The 22,229-nt window shown below is 38.3% G+C and overlaps 1 protein-coding gene across 1 annotated transcript in view; it reads left to right on the top strand.

The window, feature by feature from the left end:
* LOC121065747 overlaps window positions 1–22,229 on the top strand; it is a 188,330-nt gene that overhangs the window by 115,893 nt on the left and 50,208 nt on the right. Inside the window, 4 exon segments of the mRNA XM_040548759.1 lie at window positions 15,406–15,624; window positions 18,738–18,789; window positions 18,791–18,976; window positions 18,978–18,992. Coding sequence (XP_040404693.1) covers window positions 15,406–15,624; window positions 18,738–18,789; window positions 18,791–18,976; window positions 18,978–18,992 — 472 coding nt within the window.

Here is a 22,229-nt window from a genome sequence, read left to right on the forward strand (position 1 = left end):
CATTAACCAGAATATCAGTTCATGAATATTTTTTATGTTGTTTTCAACGTTTTTATCCTAATCTGGGATCAGAATTATATTTGAAAATCTTCATATGAAGAGAAAGCTACTTCTCATCTATCTTTATTCTGAAATCAAAAACTTTTAAGATACCTTCATACCTTACTTAAAGTGAGCTCCAATGAAACATGAAATAAATAATACACATTCTCTTTGCCTACATTGGTAAATAATTACCTTGTGAAATCCCACATCTCAGCAACAAAAAATTAGATTTCGCATGAAAGAAGAACAGGCATTAAAGACAGTTGGCCCACCTGCAACTGGTTTATTTATCCAGGAGTATATATTTATTGCCTGTACTTCAGTATCTTTTTATATTCTTATTATGAGGAATGGTATGGAAAAATGTTATAGGTAGGGACCTCCACGTTCATTCTGCTTCACATGAATGGCTGTTACATGTCTTCACTTCATTCTTCCTTGAGTGCTCTCTCTCTGCCATTTCTCTACCCAATCTCTTTTATTTTCCCTGCTCTCTTGTTTCGATTTCTGTCAAAATCAATAGAGTTCAGACTAATGATATCTAGGGTATTATCTTAATTTAAGAATGGATTGGATGGCATGTTCAAAATTTTTTACATAATAGAAGGATATTCACAGAGAAATGTTACTGAATTTTATGCTCATTTCTCACCCAGCATCGTAGAACCTGTTTTTTTCCCAGATTTTCCCTTTTGTGTCTGTGTGGAATCTGAAGACTTTCAGCATTTATTCAAGATGTCTGGACCTTTGACAGCCATGTGGCAATTCCAGATGCAGCCACTGGACTGTACAGACTTGCTCTACAGCACGTGAGAAGTGACTCTTCTGTGCCTGAGACATGTTAGACCTATTGTGTGTGGACTAATAGCATGCAAATGTGCAAGAAATGTGGTGCTCTCTAGATGCCTTGGACTTAACACATATGCAGCTCTCTGGACAGTACTGCAGTAGTACATCTGACATAACCCTGACTATCGGACCAAGTGTGTATATGCTCTGCAGTGCATGGGAAAATCTGTTCCTTATGAGAAAGCCCAGAGGTATTAATACTGTAAGTAGAACAGCTGTGGTTCTTGAATACGAAGTGAAAAATACCTTAATTGTTTTATTTTATTTTACAAAATTATGGAAATCTTATGTACTGATTTTTGTTCAGCACAAAAGGCTGTATTTTCTAGTATGGCTCTGTATTAGAAGGTTTATTACTACTCTGATTTGTTGGGGGGCTAATTTCCAAGTCACACTGATCAATCTACATATTAAAAAAATACAGCCCCCAAACAAATCATATTGTAAGCAGGATTTCTTCAGCTTCTGGAATTATGGATTAATGAATCTGCCTATATGAAATTCCTAAATGCTGTTTAATGTTGGAATTGCATGGACTTTTGTGCCAGACTGAGAACTGCAGGTTTGATATATGACCTATCTGCCTTCTCTGTTTTACCTTTTCTTCCTGATTTCATGTTGGACAGAAATACCAACTGATGAAATAGCAGGGTCAATTATAAAGATCCATTAAATAAACTTAGATGAGCCTATATACACAGTATAAACATCTTGATCAAAGGATTTGCTTTCAGGCAAAGAGTTGACCAACTGACAAATGATTGTAAATAGCTTTTTTCCAGGCCTGGATTGGGTGATAATAAAGTGAAAATAAAATCTTGAGGAGGCATGCTCTTTCACTGACTATGTTGGAGAAAGTGTAAAAGACTACTTGTGGAAGAAGCAGTGTCTTCCAGAGGAGAGACCATCTCTGGGAAAAGCAGAGGTAGAAAAGATCCTAGCTCACTGAAGAGAACTCTGACCTCAGTCAAAGGAGTGCTCAAGAGCAGTGAAGATGTGCGGAAAGGATAATGCATTAGGCCTGTGTTTTTTCCACTATATGCCCCAGGAAAGACGCATCATTAACAAAGAGCAGTCACAAAGCCGCAGTACTGCAGCCCCGGAGGTTAGACCTCACCTGGAGAGAGGCTGAGACAGCTGGGATAGTGCATCTCATTTTTCTGGAGGTCTAACACCTGTGCCCAGAAATTATGCCAAAAGAGGCCAAGGAAAGAAATGTTATTTCTGTCTCTTGGCAATGGTGATACAAGATCACTGAAAGAAAGCAAGAACATCGGGGTAATCTGACGATTGACACATCAAGGATTAGAGGCTATATTAAAAGAACTATTAGGCATGCCAATTAATTTTCATTTACTTCATTAATGAGCATCTTAGCTATGCATCTTCTGTTTGAAGCAGCAAGCGATCATTTTTCCAGGTTCCTTCATGCTATGACAAGTCACAGTCCTCCTGAGACACAGATGAGACGGTATAATATAGCATGATTATTGTTCCTAGTTTCATGAATGACTCTTAACTTTCCAACTGAAGGGAAATTTAATACTTATTTTGAATGTCAAATGCTGTCTAAAAAAATGAAACCTATGCAATTCGACATTTTTCAAAGCATCAGCTTTTACCATACTTTGAATTTTATTCTTTTGCAGTAACTCTGTTTATCCACTACTTCCAGTCTGAGATTCCAGTCAAAAAATCAAAAGAAGGAAGAAAACAGCAACAAACAAACAAACAAAAAAGTAACAACAACAAAGCACCCAAACCAGAGCACACTCCTCCTTTTACCATGAGAGCTCTGAAGTTGCTGATGACCTTCATTAAATGCCACAACAAACTTCTGATGTTCTCAGCAGTGAGTCTCATGACCCACAAATAGAAGCCAATCTAAATCATGGACTGATTGTCTTTTGTGTCTAGAAGTCTGCTGCTGGAATTTGCTGAGTGCCTCTAAAAATATAGCAGAAGGTTCACTGACAAAAGGCATTGTCTTTGTAAATCCTACCTTCAAATTTTGAGCCTAGCAAGTAAAAACTATTTAATGAGTAGACACACACACACAAAACAAACAACAACAACAAAAACAAAACCAAAAATCAAACAAGAACAACAAAGAACAACAATAAAAAACACAAAACCCTAAATTCTTCTCTGTCTCTTACTCCTTTTGGTAATGATTCAAAGTCTTTAAACTGAAAGAATAATATCAAATACAACCTGTGAACCAATTTGGCTTCAGATGAAAACAGAAGTAAAATTTTAAAAATGACACAGTATATTAACATAATTTTAAGGTTACTCAACTAAAATATCACCTAACAGAAGCTAGGAGGTGTGAAAACTGAAGTTTTAACATAACTTAAAGTTCTGAAGCATTGCGGATCAAGTAAGTTTTAGCTTGATCCCTAGGGATACAAATATTATTAAAGCTACATATTAAGCAAGAAAAAGAGGCTACAAAACACCAAAAGCCTGAGAGAGCATTACTATCTGATCAGAGTCAGAAAATTTCAAACTACGTGATATCCATTAACCACAGTTCTTTTCAGTTACATTTCAGCACCTGAATTCCTTTGGTATCTTTGGAAATCTCACCCTGACTGCCTTGCCTGACTTGAGATTTTTATTTATTATCATTGCTGCTAAATTTATGGGAAGGTGATCAGGCTCCTTAGCTAAACTAAATTAATACTGTGTAAACATATCTGGTGTACTAGGCTTTATAATTAAACAAAAAACTCTGGATGGGAAGGCTGGACCAATAAGGATCCTGCTACACTATGAGCTGTTGGAGAGAAAAGGAGTAACAGGCTCAGTAGTGTTAGCCCATTATTTCGAGTCTTTACAAGGGCCAGCTTGTCTGGGTGCGGGAAGTATGACCACGTAGATACTTCTATTTGAATGAGATATCAGTAGATTTGAGTCAAGTGAGCATTGTCAAAATGTCCATGTGACCTTGTCTGAATGCAGACCAGTAGTGGAAGACCTTATAGGTTTGAGATAATGGGATTTTGTCCTCTAGGATTGTGTGGATGTCTTTGTTGTAGATTGAAAAGTAGATATTGAATAAGTGCTAAAGCTGATTGGAAAACTAGTGGGTTTTTGTTTGTTTGTTTGCTTCTTTCTAAAAATCCAGCCTTTCAGCAGACTAAGAAAATGTTAAAGTTTAAATTCAGAATCACGTGTGGTGCCCTTTGAAGGTTAGTGTTTAAGTGTTTATTACTCTTACTATCTAGGTGAATCAGTCTCTTTGAAAAGCTGCAGTTATATTTTTCAGGTATTTGGATTTCTTTGATGGAAAATCTAAAGCTCCCAAGAAAAAGCTGAACCATATCTTCATAAAAAGACAGTGAAAAATATTTTCTGTGAGTTTTCACAGACAACATAACCAACAGACTGTATTATTTTGCAATACTTTTGAAGAAAATATACGCAGACAAAAAAAAAAAAACAACAGAGAGGTTATTTGCATTGTAAGTTCAATATCTGGTAACTATCATTTATCAGAGACAGCAAAATAACCAGGATTTTGCTCTGCCCAAATACATTATTTTTCAGCTTTGGAAGCTTTGGTCTAATGACTCCTGAACACTGGGTTTATTTCTTAGCCAGGTTTCCTAGGAAGGCAAGGTGAATGCGGTCAGACTGAACTACCCCTAATAACTTGTGAACTTCTGTCCAGTTTCAGCCAAACTTGATCAAGAAGAACAGTGAGATTCAGTTACTACAGATTTCATGGGATTAGAGGTCTGGATAGAGGGGAAATACCTCAATTATTAACCCAGCTGAGACTGCAACATAACAGAATCAGTTCCACTGTTCCAGGGAATCCTTGTGGTATGGGTGAAGTCTCACATCCCTGTCTCTTCTGAACAGTCACTTTTTAGAAATTGTGTGATGGATAAGTAGTGTAACGCATCAGAAAGAACAAGTTAATTGGCATCTTTAAAAGGTATGTACTCTTCTTTACTCTTGAGAAAAACATTATTTTGTTTAGAGGTGCCAACTCTAAAATAATCTTCCATCGTTTGATTAAGATTCAATGATTAAATTGCAAGTACCTAGGCGTCATAACAGAAGCTCTTCAAAACTGCAAAAACTCATATGGATATTGATTAGCTGTGAATTTAATGAGTCACATTTTATTTTTAAAGAAATTTGCCTTTTCTAAGTCTTCACTTTCTGCTCTCTCAGTATAAAGTTAAAGCTTTCTGTGACGGTGCCGATGTCTTAAGCTAGCATACTACATAGATTAGGAGAGATGACAGAAAATGTAATACACAAATAAATATGTTCTTTGCAGAGACATATTCGTAAGCTAGTCTATTTTTTGCACCCCAAAATTCTTCACCTACTCCTATGCTTCTCATTACTCTCCTATACTGGTGTTTTTTCCAATGATGCTGGTTTGTGTTTTGGCTCATATTGGAGGTCACTCAGTCACACCCAGCACAGCTGTTTTGGATGTGTCTGAGAGGGAATGCCACAAAGAAAAGCACAGACCCAGAGCACAGTTTTATCTAGAGCATGCAGAAAACATGTAATGAGTTTATTATATTATACTTTCAGTATCACAAAGCAGCATTTCTACCAGGAAAAATATGGCCCTTGTATCATCTGAGTGCATATTTTTACACAGTTGGAGCTATGTATTGCCATGGTACTGCGCAGTAATTAGCTGTAAATTCCAGGCTTTCTTAGCACCAGAGAGAAAGCTTTGCTTTTCATAACAAACGTCCCCTTTGGGAAGGAAATTTCAGATGAAGACCATTTCACTGGATCAATAGATGACACCAACAGGAAAGGAAGCCTGCATTTGTCTTGCCATGCCTTACATGTAGCTATGGGCAATAGAGGAATGTATGTTATCTAGAGATTGTTTCTGATAAGGTGATACCCCTCAAACTCCCAGTGCAGCTAGCAATCATACATTGATTTCAGAGAAACAAGCTGTGGCAATTTTTTAATTTCTCCTTTATACTCTGGAAGCAGAGGACTAAGGCTGTGTCTTCACATTGAAAGAAAATTTGTGAAATTTCTTTCCAAAGGCAGCCTGTTATAATGCTGCTTGAACACCTTGAACACAGCTAATATCCATTATGTCACATAGGATAGCAAGCAGGAAGAAGAGCACTGCACAAGAAATTACAGTTTTCTTTCTTTCGCTTTCTCTATTTTTTAAAGGCGGAAGACCTGATTTCTATAAACAACCCCCTAGAGGTACTCCCCTACCAATAGCAGTCCACTGTGGAATATATAAGGTTCTCATTATGTATCCCCCATATTTTGATCATAATTTCTATCACGGTTGACATTCTGGTCCAGTTATATCAGGTACATTCTGTATAAGTCCTTTAGAAGACCGGGATAAAACCCTGCTGAATGCAGGATCGTTTTGCCTTGGGGAGAGAGTTAGTCAAAGTGCACATAGTTCAAGGTGGATTTCTAGTCAGATTCTGCAGCACTGGGGCATTCTAAAAGAAATATTTTGAATTGAACATAGCTCAGAAGGAATTAAATTAGTTCTTTAATGCTTGTTTTTTCTTCAGAGCCATCAATACAAATTACATTCTAAAATAGGCAACTAAATATAATAACGCAGCATTAAATTGAAAAGAAAAAGTTAATACTGTTATTATGTGATGCATTTTGTTTGACTAAATTGTATAGATAATTTCCACCATAATTTCAGTGGTGTTTATAAAGATCTTTTAAAAAGATTTCAGTTTAACATTTCCTATAGCTGTACTTTTTCATAATATAATTGAATTTAAGATATCTTTACAGTATCTAAGTTTTCTCATCTTGATAACTACTTAATGATGTTTTAAATATAATAGCATCCCAGAGTATTCTGCATATGCACATAACATTTTTCCCTTCCCTTCTTATTTTTATTTCATTTTATTTTATTTTTAAATTCCCTCAGGCTTTTAAAGATTTATCTAAGCTGGCCTAAAATAGGTTTGTTTCTTTCAGAAATCAGCTTGTATTAAAGTAAAAATATATTTTAAAATGCAGTGCTATAACATCAGTCACCTGCTCAAAACTCAGATTGTTCTCATTTGTCAAAACCTGGAAGAAGAGTTCTTCCAAATGGTTTGTTACAGATACATTTGGACAAAGTAAGCATCGTAAATACTCTGAATACTTCAGACAGTTTTCTGTTTGTGAGATTTATTTTTCACTGTATTGCATTTTCCGTGTAATTTCATGAACTGCCTTATCTGGCCACATTTAAATCTGCAAGGATTCATTTGTAACTATGTTCTGACTGGCATTATGTGGTTCACATTGTACTTAATTTTCCTCATGGACTGGTATTCCTGCGTTAAACTCTTCTGTACATGGACATATTGACACACAAGATAATATTAACTAAGAAGATAGTATTAACTAAGAAGAATTGATGTCAAGAAAAAAAATAATTCATAATGAAAAAATTGCTATAAATATGTCTCCTCCTTCCCCCAGACTCCATTTGTTTTGCCCGTTTAGTTCTATCTTATAAAATTTACTATAGAAAAGGGAAAGTCATTTTTGTCTGGTCAGTACAGAAGCTGATAGAGGAATAACGCTAATGGTCTTTTAGAAACATATTATGTACAAGCTACAGCCATAGATTCACTTTTTTCTCTCTCATTTTCATACCCGCCTATTCCTATTGTGAATGAGTATTATAAATCTGCACATGAAGTGAACTGTGCCTTCAGTTCAACAATCGACATCCTAACTTTAGCATCTTCACACAGGTATGATTAACCTGTTGCAAGAGAAAGAATAAGAGCATGCAAGAATTCAATTTCTGTTTCAGCTTTTTGCTGTAAAAAATAGATACAACTGAAGAAGTAAAGGAGCTTTGACTTGTGGCTTGTCTGTGTTCATATAAAATGAAGTTTTATGAATGAAGTTGAAAATGAAGTTTTCTTTTTTTTTCCTTTCCTTTCCCTTTTCCTTTCCTTTCCTTTTCCTTTCCTTTCCTTTCCTTTCCTTTTCCTTTCCTTTCCTTTCCTTTCCTTCCTTTCCTTTCCTTTCCTTTTCCTTTCCTTTCCTTCCTTTCCTTTCCTTTCCTTTCCTTTCCTTTCCTTTCCTTTCCTTTCCTTTCCTTTCCTTTCCTTTCTCCTTTCCTTTCTCCTTTCCTTTCCTTTCCTTTCCTTTCCTTTCCTTTCCTTTCCTTTCCTTTCCTTTCCCTTTCCTTTCCTTTACTTTCTTTCCTTTCCTTTCCTTTCCTTTCCTTTTCCTTTCCTTTTTCCTTTCCTTTCCTTCCTTTCCTTTCCTTCCTTTCCTTTCCTTTCCTTCCTTTTCCTTTCCTTTCCTTTCCTATTTTTTCTTCCTCACATCTGTCTCTTATTTTGAAGCTTCATCATGCTTTGCTCCAACATTCACTGTAAACCTTCACCTGTTTGCTTGGTGGAGTTTTGACTAATACTGAATTGCCATTTCAACTTGGCAACCTCAGAGTCTTTTTTCCCAATGGCCTGCCAGCTAAATTGGTGTGTTACAGATGAATGCACAGCTCACAGATGGTGTTTGAGCGTTTAGAGGCTCTCACAAGTAGATACATTTTTGGTCAGGAGGAAGATTACATTTTTACTACAGACAGAGCAAATGTCCTTGGGGATGTTTTCTGTGTCAAGGTAAAAACAGTTCCACACGTCAGGTACAAGGGACTCTGTTAGCATAACCAAGAGTATTACATATTACATTCTCCTGAACTTCTATAGATACTTTAGGCCTAGCATCTCCTTTATTTTTACCTTTTTTCTTTTTAACTGGGTTGAGCTTGAAGGTGTACTTACGAATCCTGTTGCCCTGTAAAGTCCTTCTTCACGGCCTAAACTCTTTGTTTTATTGCTCATGCACAGGTTTGAGTATTTATGCTACTTGCTGTGGGAACAACTTTGTGGATAGCACTGTGTTTTTGAGATCTATACCTCCAATGACATCTCTCATCCTCCCATGTAAGGATTGTATCTTTTTCTCATTCATTCATTGTTTTCGTATTTACTTAAAATGGTCAGAGGGCAAGAAGTAGGGGAGGAGTTACATGCTTTCTTTTCCTTCTTGACTGACCTATTCATGTCATGAGGATGAATAACAGACTGTCCGCTGCCTTTTGTTCCTTTCTAGTATGAAATATAAAACAAAGTTTCTTAAAAGTTCTGCAAGCTGCACTTGAGTTTCCTTGTTTCATGTTTTTCATGTTCCATCCAGAGTTGGAACCAGACAGACTAAAATATTTTAACAAAGTCTGTTCTTGTAAGATTTCCAGACTATTTTGCCAAGCCAGCAGGCTCATGAAAATGCAGTTGAGCATGAAATAGGCAAAGTTTTAGTTGCCTACCTAAACTGCAGCCATGATGATAATCATTTATTGTTGTCATTTTTGTTTTGTTATTGTCAGATGCAGCTCAAAACTGAAATGTGCAAAGCACTGACAGCTCTCTACAAGGAACCACACTGTCCTCCTGCACCACTGCTACTCTGATGAACTTGTGAACCTTCCTTCTTCCTATGCTTCCTTCCCCAGCTTGGCAAGAAATCTCTTCTTGGGAATTTCTCGGTTATTCCCTCAGGAAATTCTTAGTTGGCTAGAGGCAGAAGATGGGCTCCTCTATCAACTGTATATCTTTGGGTGAAGGGGCTGCCGAGGACAAGAATCTGCTGGTGTTCACCAATTTTCTGTTATTATAAGATCTTTTATAGTGAGGGCTGAGTGTTGACCATACTGTAGCTAGCACAGACGTATTGAGAGGAATATGAAGCTCTTAGCAGTTCCTTCCCTTCTTTAATAAACACATTTTGGCCCAGTGATCCACAGTGCCCATCCCCTCGCATAGAGGGATGTAGTGGTCCCTCCAAGGCAACAGCTGTGTCAGGATACTTCCCTCTGACCTTTTTGGCGTGAACAGGTTACAGGAAACGTTCAGCTGATGTGTTTGTTCTGGCTCCTGGCTATGTGCGTGATGCAGACGCCTAGGCTGTTGCTGATCCAGAGCTTGATGCCTGCTGGCCCTCTCCTTGTGAGCTGATGCAGCCTGAACCTTGTCAGGGACTGAGCCTCTGTCTCCCCTCTCCCCAGCCTGGTGCGGCAGCATGAGTGCTGCCAGGTACACTCACATGCTTGTGTCATGCTCTTTGAAGTGAACCAAAGCAATTGCTGCAATTAATGGCTGACTACATTTCCTGCTTTGCAAGCATGTTTACTTCTTAAAGCCTTCCTTTAGTGCTTTTGGATTTTGTATACTTCTGGCAGTTTCTTTTTTCCACCACGTGTGCACCTGAAAATAAGCCTGTCATGATTTCTAGTATTTCATCCATACTGTGGTTTTGGATTTTTCAGCAAGCTGTAGAACAAGTGCTTCTATCAGCATTTGGAATAACCTAATATTAAGAATAACCTAACATCCCTTCAGATTTTTGTCACTTCTCTTACAGCAGATAGCCCCTAGATAGCCCCTGTAAACATTGGTGGTACCCACTTTCTCAGTGCTTGCAAACCGACAGATATGAAGTGTAGCTGTATCCTGGAAAGAGATGGGCAAAAGCAGTTTTCATCCTTAGCAAATGTTCACTCTGATTATATTCACTTTGCATACGAATAAACCAAAAAGTAGTATTTTATTAGGAATCCAGTGGGTAGAATAATGGACTGTAACTCAGCAGAGCTCAGTTCAGAGCTCTGCCACTGGCTTATCGGGCAAAGTCATTCGTGTCATCGCCATACAGCCTGGAATAGACACATTCTTTGTAACGCAATATGAGCTCTATAAAGAAAAAAATATGATGCAGGAGGAATAATCATAAAATCCTTCTAATGATAATAACATTTTATTTTTTACTTTTTAAAATATTTGTGTTGTGCACAGTGGTCTGAACCAGACTCCATTCTGTCTTATGCTTCATCAGTAATGCTGTTAACTGGCTTCCATTCCAAGGACTATGTGTGTTGGTATATTTTCTTTAGATGTACCTTCAAATACAACTGTGCTTTTCCATTGAAAGTGATAACATTTCATTGTAGTAAATCTGGGCAGCATTTGTTGCATCTTTATTGCTGTTGCAAAGCCGTGAAGAACCTGGACTGATTTATGGATTTCACACTACATTTAAATGCCTACCATTTATGGTGATGACAGGGAGGGGTCCTTTTATTTGTAAACTGAGTAAATGTGTTGCACAGATTCTTGAGCTGTGGAGACTGTTATCTCCTAAAAGTAATTTGCATAAAGTCATTCATGTTTGCATTTGCTCTTTAAATATCTTCTCTGGCTGTATGTATATATAGAAATATAACATTTATTTTGCCTTATTTTATGCAAAGTAAATAATAGATACATCCAGGACTGGATTCTGAATATCTCAGCTGGTATACACCAGTGTAGCTCTGCAACAAACAGGGTTACATCAGCTGAGAATCTGCCCCTACCATCAGCTGTAAGTGCCAGTCTTTTAGTGCATTATACAAATGTTCACCGTAGTTTGTCAGCAGCAAAGCTGTCACCCAACAGTACACACTGCCTTCTATCAGCCATTACTTTTCTGTCATCATCATCAAGTGTAGCTTAAGAGAATCTGTGCATCGTTTCTTTCCTTCTGAACAATTTCCATTGAAATAATTGACCTGCTTTTATGGTAATTTGGTCTCCGCTATTTGTTACTCCAGCATTTTGCAAAGAAAAATGCAAAACTAATGCCCTAGAACAGAAACATTCAGCCAAATTACTTACCAGTAATCCAAGGAATCATGGATAAGTACATTCCTCAAGTGGCTTCTCCTTTGGAGCTTTATACTGTTTTCACCCAAGGGTTGAGATTTGGTGTTATTGTGGGTGGAGGGGTTGTTTTGTTTTTGAAAGGTAATACTCATGCTCTCTGCCCTAGAGCAACATTATATAAATCTACTCTGAAAAGCGTATCTGCCAGCACTGTCACTCCACCCACAAGTTTTCACTAGTGACACCAGCTAAAAATATTTAAAGGGGCTGTTTCCACTTGTTTGGTGCATTTCATTTCATGTTTCTGCCTCCTTCTTTCTTCATCACTCAAAAAAGTCAATAAAAGATATAATTTAAGCCTTGTGTTTTGATGTGACAACCAGCAAATAGCGTTATACCATGATTAATGAGTATTCAGGAATAGTTTGCTATAACTTACAAGTAGGTTGGGGCCCACTGAATTTGTGTTACAGTAAATGGAGATATTCCAGTTATGGATTGGGACCTTCACTGAGTCACTAGATATACTATATTTTCCAGTAATTTTTGCCACTGCTGCAGATGTTCACATCAAGGTGTTATGCAGTCCTATGGAAGTACAAGGTAGCACAGAAGTGACACTCAAGGAGTCTGGAGCATCTGAGAAGTTAAACAGTAAGGAGGACCTTAGTTTCAGTTAAAAGCTAGAAACCATGGTCAACGTGTGTGATGAAATCATGACGTCTTTTAAAGAAAAAAAAATGCTGTTTTGAAAATCAAAACAAATGTTCTTCAATTTTACCTAATGAATATGTTTTTCTTGATTTCTTTGACTTCCAAAAAGCTTGGCATTCCGTGGAGTTTCTGTATTGCTATTGCTTTTTTTAGGGGAAAGGTGTACCAAAGTAAAGAGATCGTAGATGTTACCCTGCTGGTTTAAGCAGGACCATTGTCAGTGGAAAGCTTCTGGGGTTTGATAACAGCTAATGTGCTCTGAATTTATCTACTCTCCTTTGGAGGTTTGTTGAGTTAGGTAGATTCCTGTGGCTAAGAAAGTCAGCATCTCAGGAAGGACGACAATGCACAGACATTCTGCTCTTTTCATCTTTGTATCCTGAAAAAGTGCAACTTTTTGGTAGTGATAGTTCACAGGTGGAAACATTAGTTCTAGTGTGACTGCTTGAAAATAGACTGGGAATCAATCTGGGGCTGCAGGCACAGTTTGAATATTTTCATTGATGCCTGAATCTTAGGGAAGTTTGGTAGCAATATTTTGTATTGTGTTCTCACTGTGCTTACACAAGCAGCTTCTACACGGGGGTTGAGTTATGGGGTTGGAGTAGTTGTATTCATGAAACTCCTGTGAAAGTACTGATTGCATAGCTAGGTTATGTCTTCATGAAGCTATCTCACCTTCCCAACTTGGCATTCTGGTCGTTAATATATCTCAATGTTTCTAGTACTGATACTTCACTGTAAATGAAGAGAACTTGGTATTCTCAGTACTCTATTTTGAGCTGCATGCCCTCCTTCTTAATCTCTGTGTTGGGTAGGAGTAATGATTTATGTCTTGAAACATTTTACAAATAGTATATTGAACATTTCACTCCGGTGTTGCTTGTTTGTAGGTATCTTAATTTGGTAAAGTAAACCCAAATAACCTAGTAGCAAATGACTTTTACATGAAATGAGGTGATGATCTCAATACAGACTTTTGTGGAAAATACATGATTCTCTCAGTACAGAGTTGAAGATTGGCAGTGTTCCCTATAGGATATGGATTTCTTCCATGGGTGAGGCTGGGTGGGACATCTATGTGATTCTGCTCGTTTTATGGATAAGAAGAATATTATGAACTAAGACACTTAGGCATTATTATTTTTTTTCCCCCTTTTTTTCTCCCCCCCTTTTTTTTTTCCATAAACAACAAACTATTCAGTCTAAGTTATAAAACTGTGTGGCTAATCCTGCCCTATTAATTCTCCTAAAAGGGTGAATACCTTATCTATAGATTTGGAGATTTAGATAGAAATTATTAAAATGGACAAGAATTCCTTTATGTAAAACAAAATGTAGTACTGTCTAGATTCAGAGTTCAGAAGACCCAGAGTGCCATGGTTATATTAATATAATACCACAGACAATTATATTTCTCATTTTATATTTTTATTCGTTTCTTTCTCACAAAGCATAGACTATGATTTCATAATGTTAACAAAATATCTGTGGTGATGCTTCTGTAGGCCACTGCGGGTAAATAATTGCAATATGAGGAAAGTGATTCATAACGTAGCTTTAAGCCTTTAAAGTAGGACTTTGTGATTGATTAGGATATAAGCAAAGTGGACTGCAATGTTTCAAAAAGCCCTTAAAAACCGCTGACAAATCAATCTATAGTCACTGGAAGAATCACCAATTTCAGACCAACAGATTTTTCTGTGGGAAATTTTGGGGATTTGTGCTTAAGGCCTTATTAGAGACAGATAAACTAATTTTTGTGGTGTGTCCCTCATAACTACGCCTCATGTTCTTCAAACAGCCAGTTAAGTAAAGCTTGTGCCTTCTCATGAGAAGAGGTACTGGGCTGAAAATGTCTCCTCCTCTTCCTGCACAGGCATCCTGCTCAACACCAAGTGTCAGGAGTTACACAATGCCAAGAACAGACCCAAAATCCAGGCCTATGGCTGGCAATTTTTTTTTTATTTTTAATCTATTTTTATTATTTTTTATTTTTATCTCTCCTGCTCATTCAAATCTAGACCAAGTGCAGAATCCACCTGAGTTTCTCCATTGCTACTTGTACTTCTGAGAGATATGAGTATTAATTTCTGACTGCTAGAAAAAGAAACATACAGAGCTATCTAAGAAATACATACATGTAGACAGGAAAATGCTTTAAAAGAGTATAAAGTACAGTGCAAATATTGCTGTCACTTCTTCTCCAGTCATATGCTACACTTAAAAAAGCCAGCATGTTTTCTTCTACAAAAAAGATCTTTATATTTCTAAACTTTCAGAAGCCTCAATCAATATAAATAATGGCCTGAGTACAACGACATCATATTAGTCCTAGAGTCCTGCATCTCAGCTGCTTAGTCATTTAAATCAGTGGAAATAAGCATAGCAGTTACTTTCAAAAGGTCAAAGAAGCTACTGTCTTTTCAGCTTTGAATCAGCTGAGAGACTCCAGTTTCTTGGAAATATAATGCCAAGACTGCATCTCTGCATCTCATTTTTTCCCCTCCTTGGAAACAGTGTAGTAATTAGCTTAAAGGGCAAATCACACCACAGTTAGTAGAATACTATACACTGCAAGTTCCTTTCTATTTTCTCTTTCACTTGAAACTAGTTTAAAGAGGAGTTTTAGCCCACATTGTGTACTGAAATATTTGACTGAAGTTCAAACGCCAAAAAGCTCTTCACGTTTTTTAATGAATAAATCATTTGTCAGTACAAATATGACAATTATTTTACCATTTTCTCAGAAGGAAAATAAGTGATAAAGTGTCATGGAGAGCCATTTATAAGACCGTTAAAATTAAAATGAAGGCAAAAGTCATTAAAAACTTGGTTTTAAATGTAATTTGTTGTTTTCTTTGTAAAAGTAGCATGGTTTCTGGGAGGAAGCACCAATCATCTAGACAGCATTGGAAACAAATTTTTTTGTTTGTTTGTTTTGTTTCTTGTCAGAGGTGTTGGTCAATCAACTGTTTTGATCGGAACACATTTATCTATGTAACAGGGCTTTACTGTGTTTCAATAAATTCCTTACCTGTTTTTTCCAATGACTCTTCTTTTTTTATTTCCATATTTTCAGCTGCCACTCTGCTGTTGAGGTGAAACTGTCCAGAAGGGTTGCTGAGCATTTCTATTTTGGGGTGTATGCAGCCTTCTCAGAGCTGGGAGCTGCACGCTGGTGTTCCTGGGACTTCTGGCTGCTTGTGCTGCTGGTAGTGTTGCTTTGGTTTGTGAAACTTTACCTGCATTACTGTAGCCAATGGATCTTCCTTAAGACCATCTCTGTTCCAGTTACAAAGTAAGTCCTGTTGCCTTCTCTCTCTGTTGGAATATTTATACAAATCACTTGATTTAAAGCAGTTCCTTTTTGTTATGAAGAGAATTGGTGACTGAGACTAAGGATTCTGCATGCAACCCACATAGGAGCATTTGCAGAGATTCACAGAACAAGGACCACATCCAGACTCTAGATTATCTGATATGTAAGTGTGACCCTAACAGAAAGGGAAAATATATCTTTTAAACTCAGAACAGGATGTGTCCATTTGTGCATCTTGTGCCACCCTTACCTCTTACTCCTCTGAGATACCCAACAGATTATGTATCTTCCACAAGAATAATTTATCATTTTGGATCAAGTATTTCAAAATGCCTAAGAAAGTGGTGTGGCCTTGAGGTGAGGAGTAGGACATAACCTCTTCAAATTGCTGGAACTCCTAGGACATTTTCTCCACAGCTGAGATGCAGGCCCCTAAGGAGGAAGAAAGACTTTCTTCATATTGCCAGAATCGGCCAGACAATTCATCCATTAGTTGTCCATCTCCATCTTTGCAGGTCATTGCTGCCAATGAACTGGCATATGACAATGGTGCACTCCATACAAAGTTCTGCCACATGTGTTTTGTGCACTTTACTTCATCTGGATCTTTGGATAACTTTTTTGTCTAGATCACTTTAAACAACCTCCAGCATGGCTAATTCCCTCAGGTACTGGACACCTCTCTCCATGGTGGTCAACTTGCGTGGATGACAAATAACATCTTCCTTGAAGGGATACCTTTCCTTCATGCCTGGCTTCTGCCCTAAGTAGCCACAGTGGAGTAGCTTCAGTGCCTGCTGCAGGGGTTGGATGCTGCTAAGATGCATCCAGCTACTAGAAAGAAAATTCATTCTATCCCAGCTCAAATCAGAACAGAAATGCACAGAACTGAAGAAGCATTTAAATCATATTTGATGTTACCAAAGTGATCTATAAGTAAAATACTTCAGAATAATTTAAATTTGATATATCTGTTTTACTGTGATGACTACAATGGGTTGACATATTTTAACTATATGATACATTAACTTTAGAACAGGAATGAGAATTCTCTATAGAGCTCCAGGAAAATCATTACATGTCATTATTTGACATGAAAAAAAAAAGATGGAGAACAACTCCACAAAGTGATATATACCTAGTTCCCTATATGTTGCTGTGGGGAAGAGAATGGGCTTGTAGAGCAAAAAAAGAACTGTTATATTTAGGTTAGGAAAGATTTTTCCCGTACAAACATATATATACATATATATATATATATTCACTTTAAAGCATCATTTAAAATAAAATAATTTGGTAGGTGCTAGTAACTTGCAAATCTGTGACCTGTCTCTGCTTTGAGCTAAACTGGGTGATAACTAGGATTACTGGGTAAAATTTGAATAGGGTGTCTGGGCAGACACTGGACAATGCTGGGTATAGTTAAAGTGGCCTTCTAGATCTTGATGCAAAGCCAGCCATCTCTAGCTTCTGGCCTTGCACAGACCAGGAGGGCTCAGCCAGCTGGCAATAAAACTTTTGGGAGGCCAAGCATCAAAAGCACGTGAAAGCAAAGGAAACAGAACAGAAGGAAGCAAGGTGTGACAGAAAGGTAGTCATGCTCAAAGACACTAATCACAGCTGTCCCAGACAGTCAGCTACATTAAGGATAACGTTCTCAAGCCAAGATGCCCTGAATCAGCATCTGAATCTGGAGCTGCATTCCCTCAGAACAAGAGATCAAGTTGAACACCCTCCAGTTCCACCAAACACAGTGGTAGCATCCACAAATCAGAACCAAAGAGAATATCAGACCACTTTACCTGTAGTTAGAAGCAAAATCTAAGGCAATTCAGTTGGCTTGAAATTTTTGCCTTGTGTTTCAGCATCTGTACATAACTCATAATACCTTTTGCAGTTCCTGTCTCCTACAGCACCAGCGTATTTACTTATGCGAGCTTTTCAAATCCTTCTTACACAGTGGCAAATACAGGAAAATATGATGAAAAGGACTCCAGGGTTGAGATGAGGACAGGGAGATCACTCAGTTATTGTCATGGGCAAAAGAGACTCAGCATAGGGAGATTTATGTAATTTATTACTTATTACTAACAAGCTAGAGCAGTGAGAAACTAAAAACAGAAACAAACAAACAAAAACACCTTCCCACCATCCATCCTCTTCTATATACTTCCCCCGAGAGGCACAGGGGAATGAGGAATTGGGGCTGCTGTCAGTCCCTAACTCTTCGTCTCTGCCGCCCCTTCATGGTCACTCTCTGTCCCTGCTCCACATGGGTCCCTCCCACGGGATGACATCCTTCCCGAACTGATCCTGCGGGGGCTGCACACAGGCAGCAGCTCTTCAAGAACTGCTCCAACATGGATCCGTACCACGGGGTCCATTCTTCAGGAGCAACTGCTCCAACATGGGTCCTCCATGGGCAGCAACTCCCACCAGATCACCTACTTCTGTGTGGGGTCCTCCATGGGCTGCAGCATGGAGATCTGCTCTGCTGTGGGGCAATGGAGATCTGCTCTGCTGCATGGGCTGCAGGGGGACAGCCTGCTGCACCAGCGGGCCTCTCCACAGGCCACAGGGGAACTGCTGCTGTGTGCCTGGAGCACCTCCTGCTGCACTGACCTTGGTGTCTGCAGGGCTGCTTCTCACTCCTCACTTTCCCAGCTGCTGTGGTGCAGCAGTTTTTTTTTTCCCCCTTCTTTAAATCTGCTCTCACAGAGGCACTAAAAACATCACCTATTGGCTTGGCTCTGGCCAACGGCAGGTCTCTTTGGAGCCAGCTGAAAACTGGCCTGTATGGAGTAGCTTCTGGATTCTTCTTACAGAGGCCACCCCGCAGGCCCCTGCTACCAAAACCTTGCCATGTAAACCCAATGCACTCCTATAATCCAGCCTGCACAGTCCAAGGACCTAGAATTGTATTGACTGAACTGAGAGTTAGATGAGATCAAAGGATGAGAAGGCAGGAGGAGAAGGCTTTGGTCTTTGAGTAGCTTCATACGCTTGTGATTTACAATGCCATGTGCTGTGTGTGTTTTTAATGATTTGTCCATGGAGCACAGACAAACTCTCTCCGTGTGCTAAGTTTACAGATTCCAGTTTTTACCTCACACTGTTGAGCTGTGCTACCGAAACTCCTTGCTGCAGGACCAGTGAAGAGTTGGTATATGGTCATGGTGGGGACCCTAACCTGGAACACTGGGCTACTTCTATGGTCCTGATCAAATGGGGCTGTCAGCAGCTGTTTGATTCATTCCCTTCCTTCTTGTCAAAGTTTATCATAGCTCTGGGACTCTGGACAGTGCTGGACCCCTTGGCAGTGTTTGTAGTGGGATTCATTCCTGGGGGTAAGTCACTTAAAATAACTTGGACATGAGTCCTTGACGTAGAATTTTGTTTATTCAGTGAATCAGTGGAAGATATGAATTCCCCCCGGCAATGGAACATGAAAGTTAAAAAGAAATATAATACATATGTTATTCTTTACCTTTTATTAACAAAATTCCCAATCTAATGGAGTCACCATGGTTTTCTGCATAAATTAAGAGCACTGCACAAGTCATACTATGGATATAAGAAAATGAATACACCAGTGGAATGATTGCATCTGTTTTAGAAAAGGATTACTGCAATTTTGGATGTTAGCGGAGATGAGTTAATGAGTGGTCCTGATTATTAGCATTTGAGATATTTCTGAGCACTGCAACAGAGAAAATGAAAAAAGAGCAAAAGCAAAGCAAAGCAAAAGGAGAGGGTATGGTGCACTTCTTTGACATGCAAGGTAGTTTAATACCATTTTGTGAAAACACCTAGAGCGACTTGTAAGATAGGAAGACGGACATCTTATGGAAACACCCCCATCGTATTAAAGTCATATGTTATCAAAGCCCTCAGCTCTGCCTGTGCCTCCATATGGTCTGTGTAGCACGGTCTGTACGTTGTGGCAAGGGGACTTCTGTCACATATGAGGTAGTGGCCAGTCTCCCTGAACATGCCTTTCAGATCCAGGTCTCACTGTGCACGTGGCACAGGGTCCTTTTGATGGCACAGGGTGCTGTAATTTTTGTGAGGGTGTGATACTGTCCTCCCCCTGCCGGTTTTAAAGACAGCTATTTCTGCTGTTCAGTACAAATCGAACGGATAATCTACAGTCTTGTCATGGATCAGGTCTCTTTCATGTCTCTGATTCCTCATTCACTACCTGAGCTCTCCTTTAATTCCTGTTAAAATGTGATTGTGCATTGCTTACATACTGTTTCCCATTGTGGTGTTTTTCAAAATTAAAATTCACCTGTTCAAGTTTAATTGTGACTTGCTTGGGAGGTAATGCCTTGTTTTTAGCATGTGACAACACACTGTAGTTTTCACTTGGACAGCCTGGCTTTTTATTTGTTTGCATGCTTGCTTGCTTGCTTGTTTTTAATTTCATGGTGCAAGCCATGCACAGAATTGAGTTTTAATTGTAATTACTCAGATGAAGATTTTTTTTTTTCCTGAGGAGGAAGATGGGTATTTTCCCAATATCTAGGCTAGAAATATCTAATTTTTTACACACACACACACACACCATTGGTGTATTAAAAAATCTGGAGGAAAGGCCTGAGTGTGGTCTACTTTGTCTTTACCACAATTACATTGAGAAAATTGTTGCTTTTGACTTCAGTAAAATTGTGCTTGGTTTGAGTCAGGCTGGCTTTGTTACCAATTTCAAATAGAGCTTGTTTGCTTGGTCAGAGGGAAATGTGAGATATGAATAAGGTAAGTTTTCATTACAGTGCACACCCCTCTCTGTACTTCATACTGAAAATTTGGCAATTTTACCCACTGAGACTATCATTGGTAGAAACTCCTTTGTTCAAATATTACACTATATACTATGTGCATCCTTTCCAAAATGAAACTGTCTCTTACACGTTTTTTGTATTCCATTTATGATTTTTTTTCTCCTGGCATTCTTTCAGCAGCTATTTCAGATCAAGCCTTTTTGAATGTTGTGCTGTAGTAATATGAGTTATTTTAGTGCTAGAATATGTTGTACCATCCTAAATGGATTTAATACTTATGAAAGATGACAGAGAGCCTTGGGGACAAAGGTTTTGTTGCTTACTATTTTTTTAAAGTTATTAAGGGAAGACTAGTTAATATTTGAATGTTTGGGGGATTTCAGCTCTTAATGTGAGATACTGTGTCAAATGTGTGAATCCAGGCTTGCTTTGCAGAAGGATCATTCAAGGGGTAAGAAACTTGCCTATGACTGTGATGAATTCAGTTTGAGTTCTTCCAGAGTTTTCCTGGGACCAGTCACTTTGTATAGCTTGTAAAATGCACAGTAGCACCTCTCTAGCAACATGGATGTTTGTCATCGTAAAAAAACATTAGGGACTGAAGTGCTCACATGACCATCACTGTGTGATGTGACAAGTACAGAAGACAGATACTGATGAATGCTATTTAAACAATTTAAAATTAAGACACCTTTCTTGGATTGTGTCTTTGAAGAGCACAGAAGGACTGTCACAACTGCATAGGTAGAAAGAAATTGATAGGGAGATACACTTCCCCATGCCATTTTTTCTCTTGCCAGAAAGAACTGCTTGGATAAGAAAGAAACGTATTCTTATTTGCCATTCAGAATTTTGCTCCTCTGGAGGGATATCAAAACATGAGTGCTCTGCAGAGGGTTTTCTTTGGTAGACAGTCTGTTTGGTAAGAAAGGGATGGAGGTAGCCAACTTTTTATGCAACAAGAGCAAGTAAAACAGGGAGATAGAACCAAGAGGGTTTTTTATTATTTTTTAAAAAAGAATACTGACAGATCTAAATTAGTGACTAGTCTCTATATGTCATTGCTGGTCTCCCACGACCTGTAATTTCCATTATAGAAACAGGTGTTGCAAAGGGTGGAGACAGAACAAAAGTATAGTCAAGAATTTTATTCCTTGTACAGCTCATCACAGGACTTGTAAATGTCATTCCTTTACTATGCATGTCAGCCAAAAATAGGGAGAAAGTTTTGACTCTCCTATGGATTAGTCCAGGCAAGTTGTTCCAGAAGATGCAGGTTTCCTGAAGCTCAAAGGTCACTAACTCCCTCTCTGAAAGATAAATAATGGGTTTTTTGGTGGTGCAGTTTCACATGTCCTTGCAGAACATGTTAATAGGATTCAGGTTGAATACTGCTCTCACTGTGTCACTTTAAAAAGAAAAGTGAATAGAAGAATTTATTTTAGCTCTGAGAAGTAGACCTCTGATTCAAGTAGTTGAATTCTTCTAAATTGATCCAGCAGAGGGCAATAATATGTCAATACAGTAGCTAGCTCTTAAGAACTAGATATGGAAAAAAACAAGGGGGGAGGAAATCACATAGATTTTTGGAAAATCTGTTCCCACATTTTACTGGAAGTATATCGGAACACAGAGTGCTGCAAAACCTTCAGACTCTTTGTGAATCAGTGTTAAAATACACTAAGTGCATATTCCCAATTACAGTACAATTTTTCTCTATGAATATTAATCCTTACTGAGATTTATTAGGTTAGAGATTTATTTATCACAGTAGAAGGAAAATAGTTATTTATGTTTATT

The sequence above is a fragment of the Cygnus olor genome, chromosome 2 (genome assembly GCF_009769625.2).
Source record: "Cygnus olor isolate bCygOlo1 chromosome 2, bCygOlo1.pri.v2, whole genome shotgun sequence".
In the NCBI taxonomy this organism is placed as follows: Eukaryota; Metazoa; Chordata; class Aves; order Anseriformes; family Anatidae; genus Cygnus; species Cygnus olor.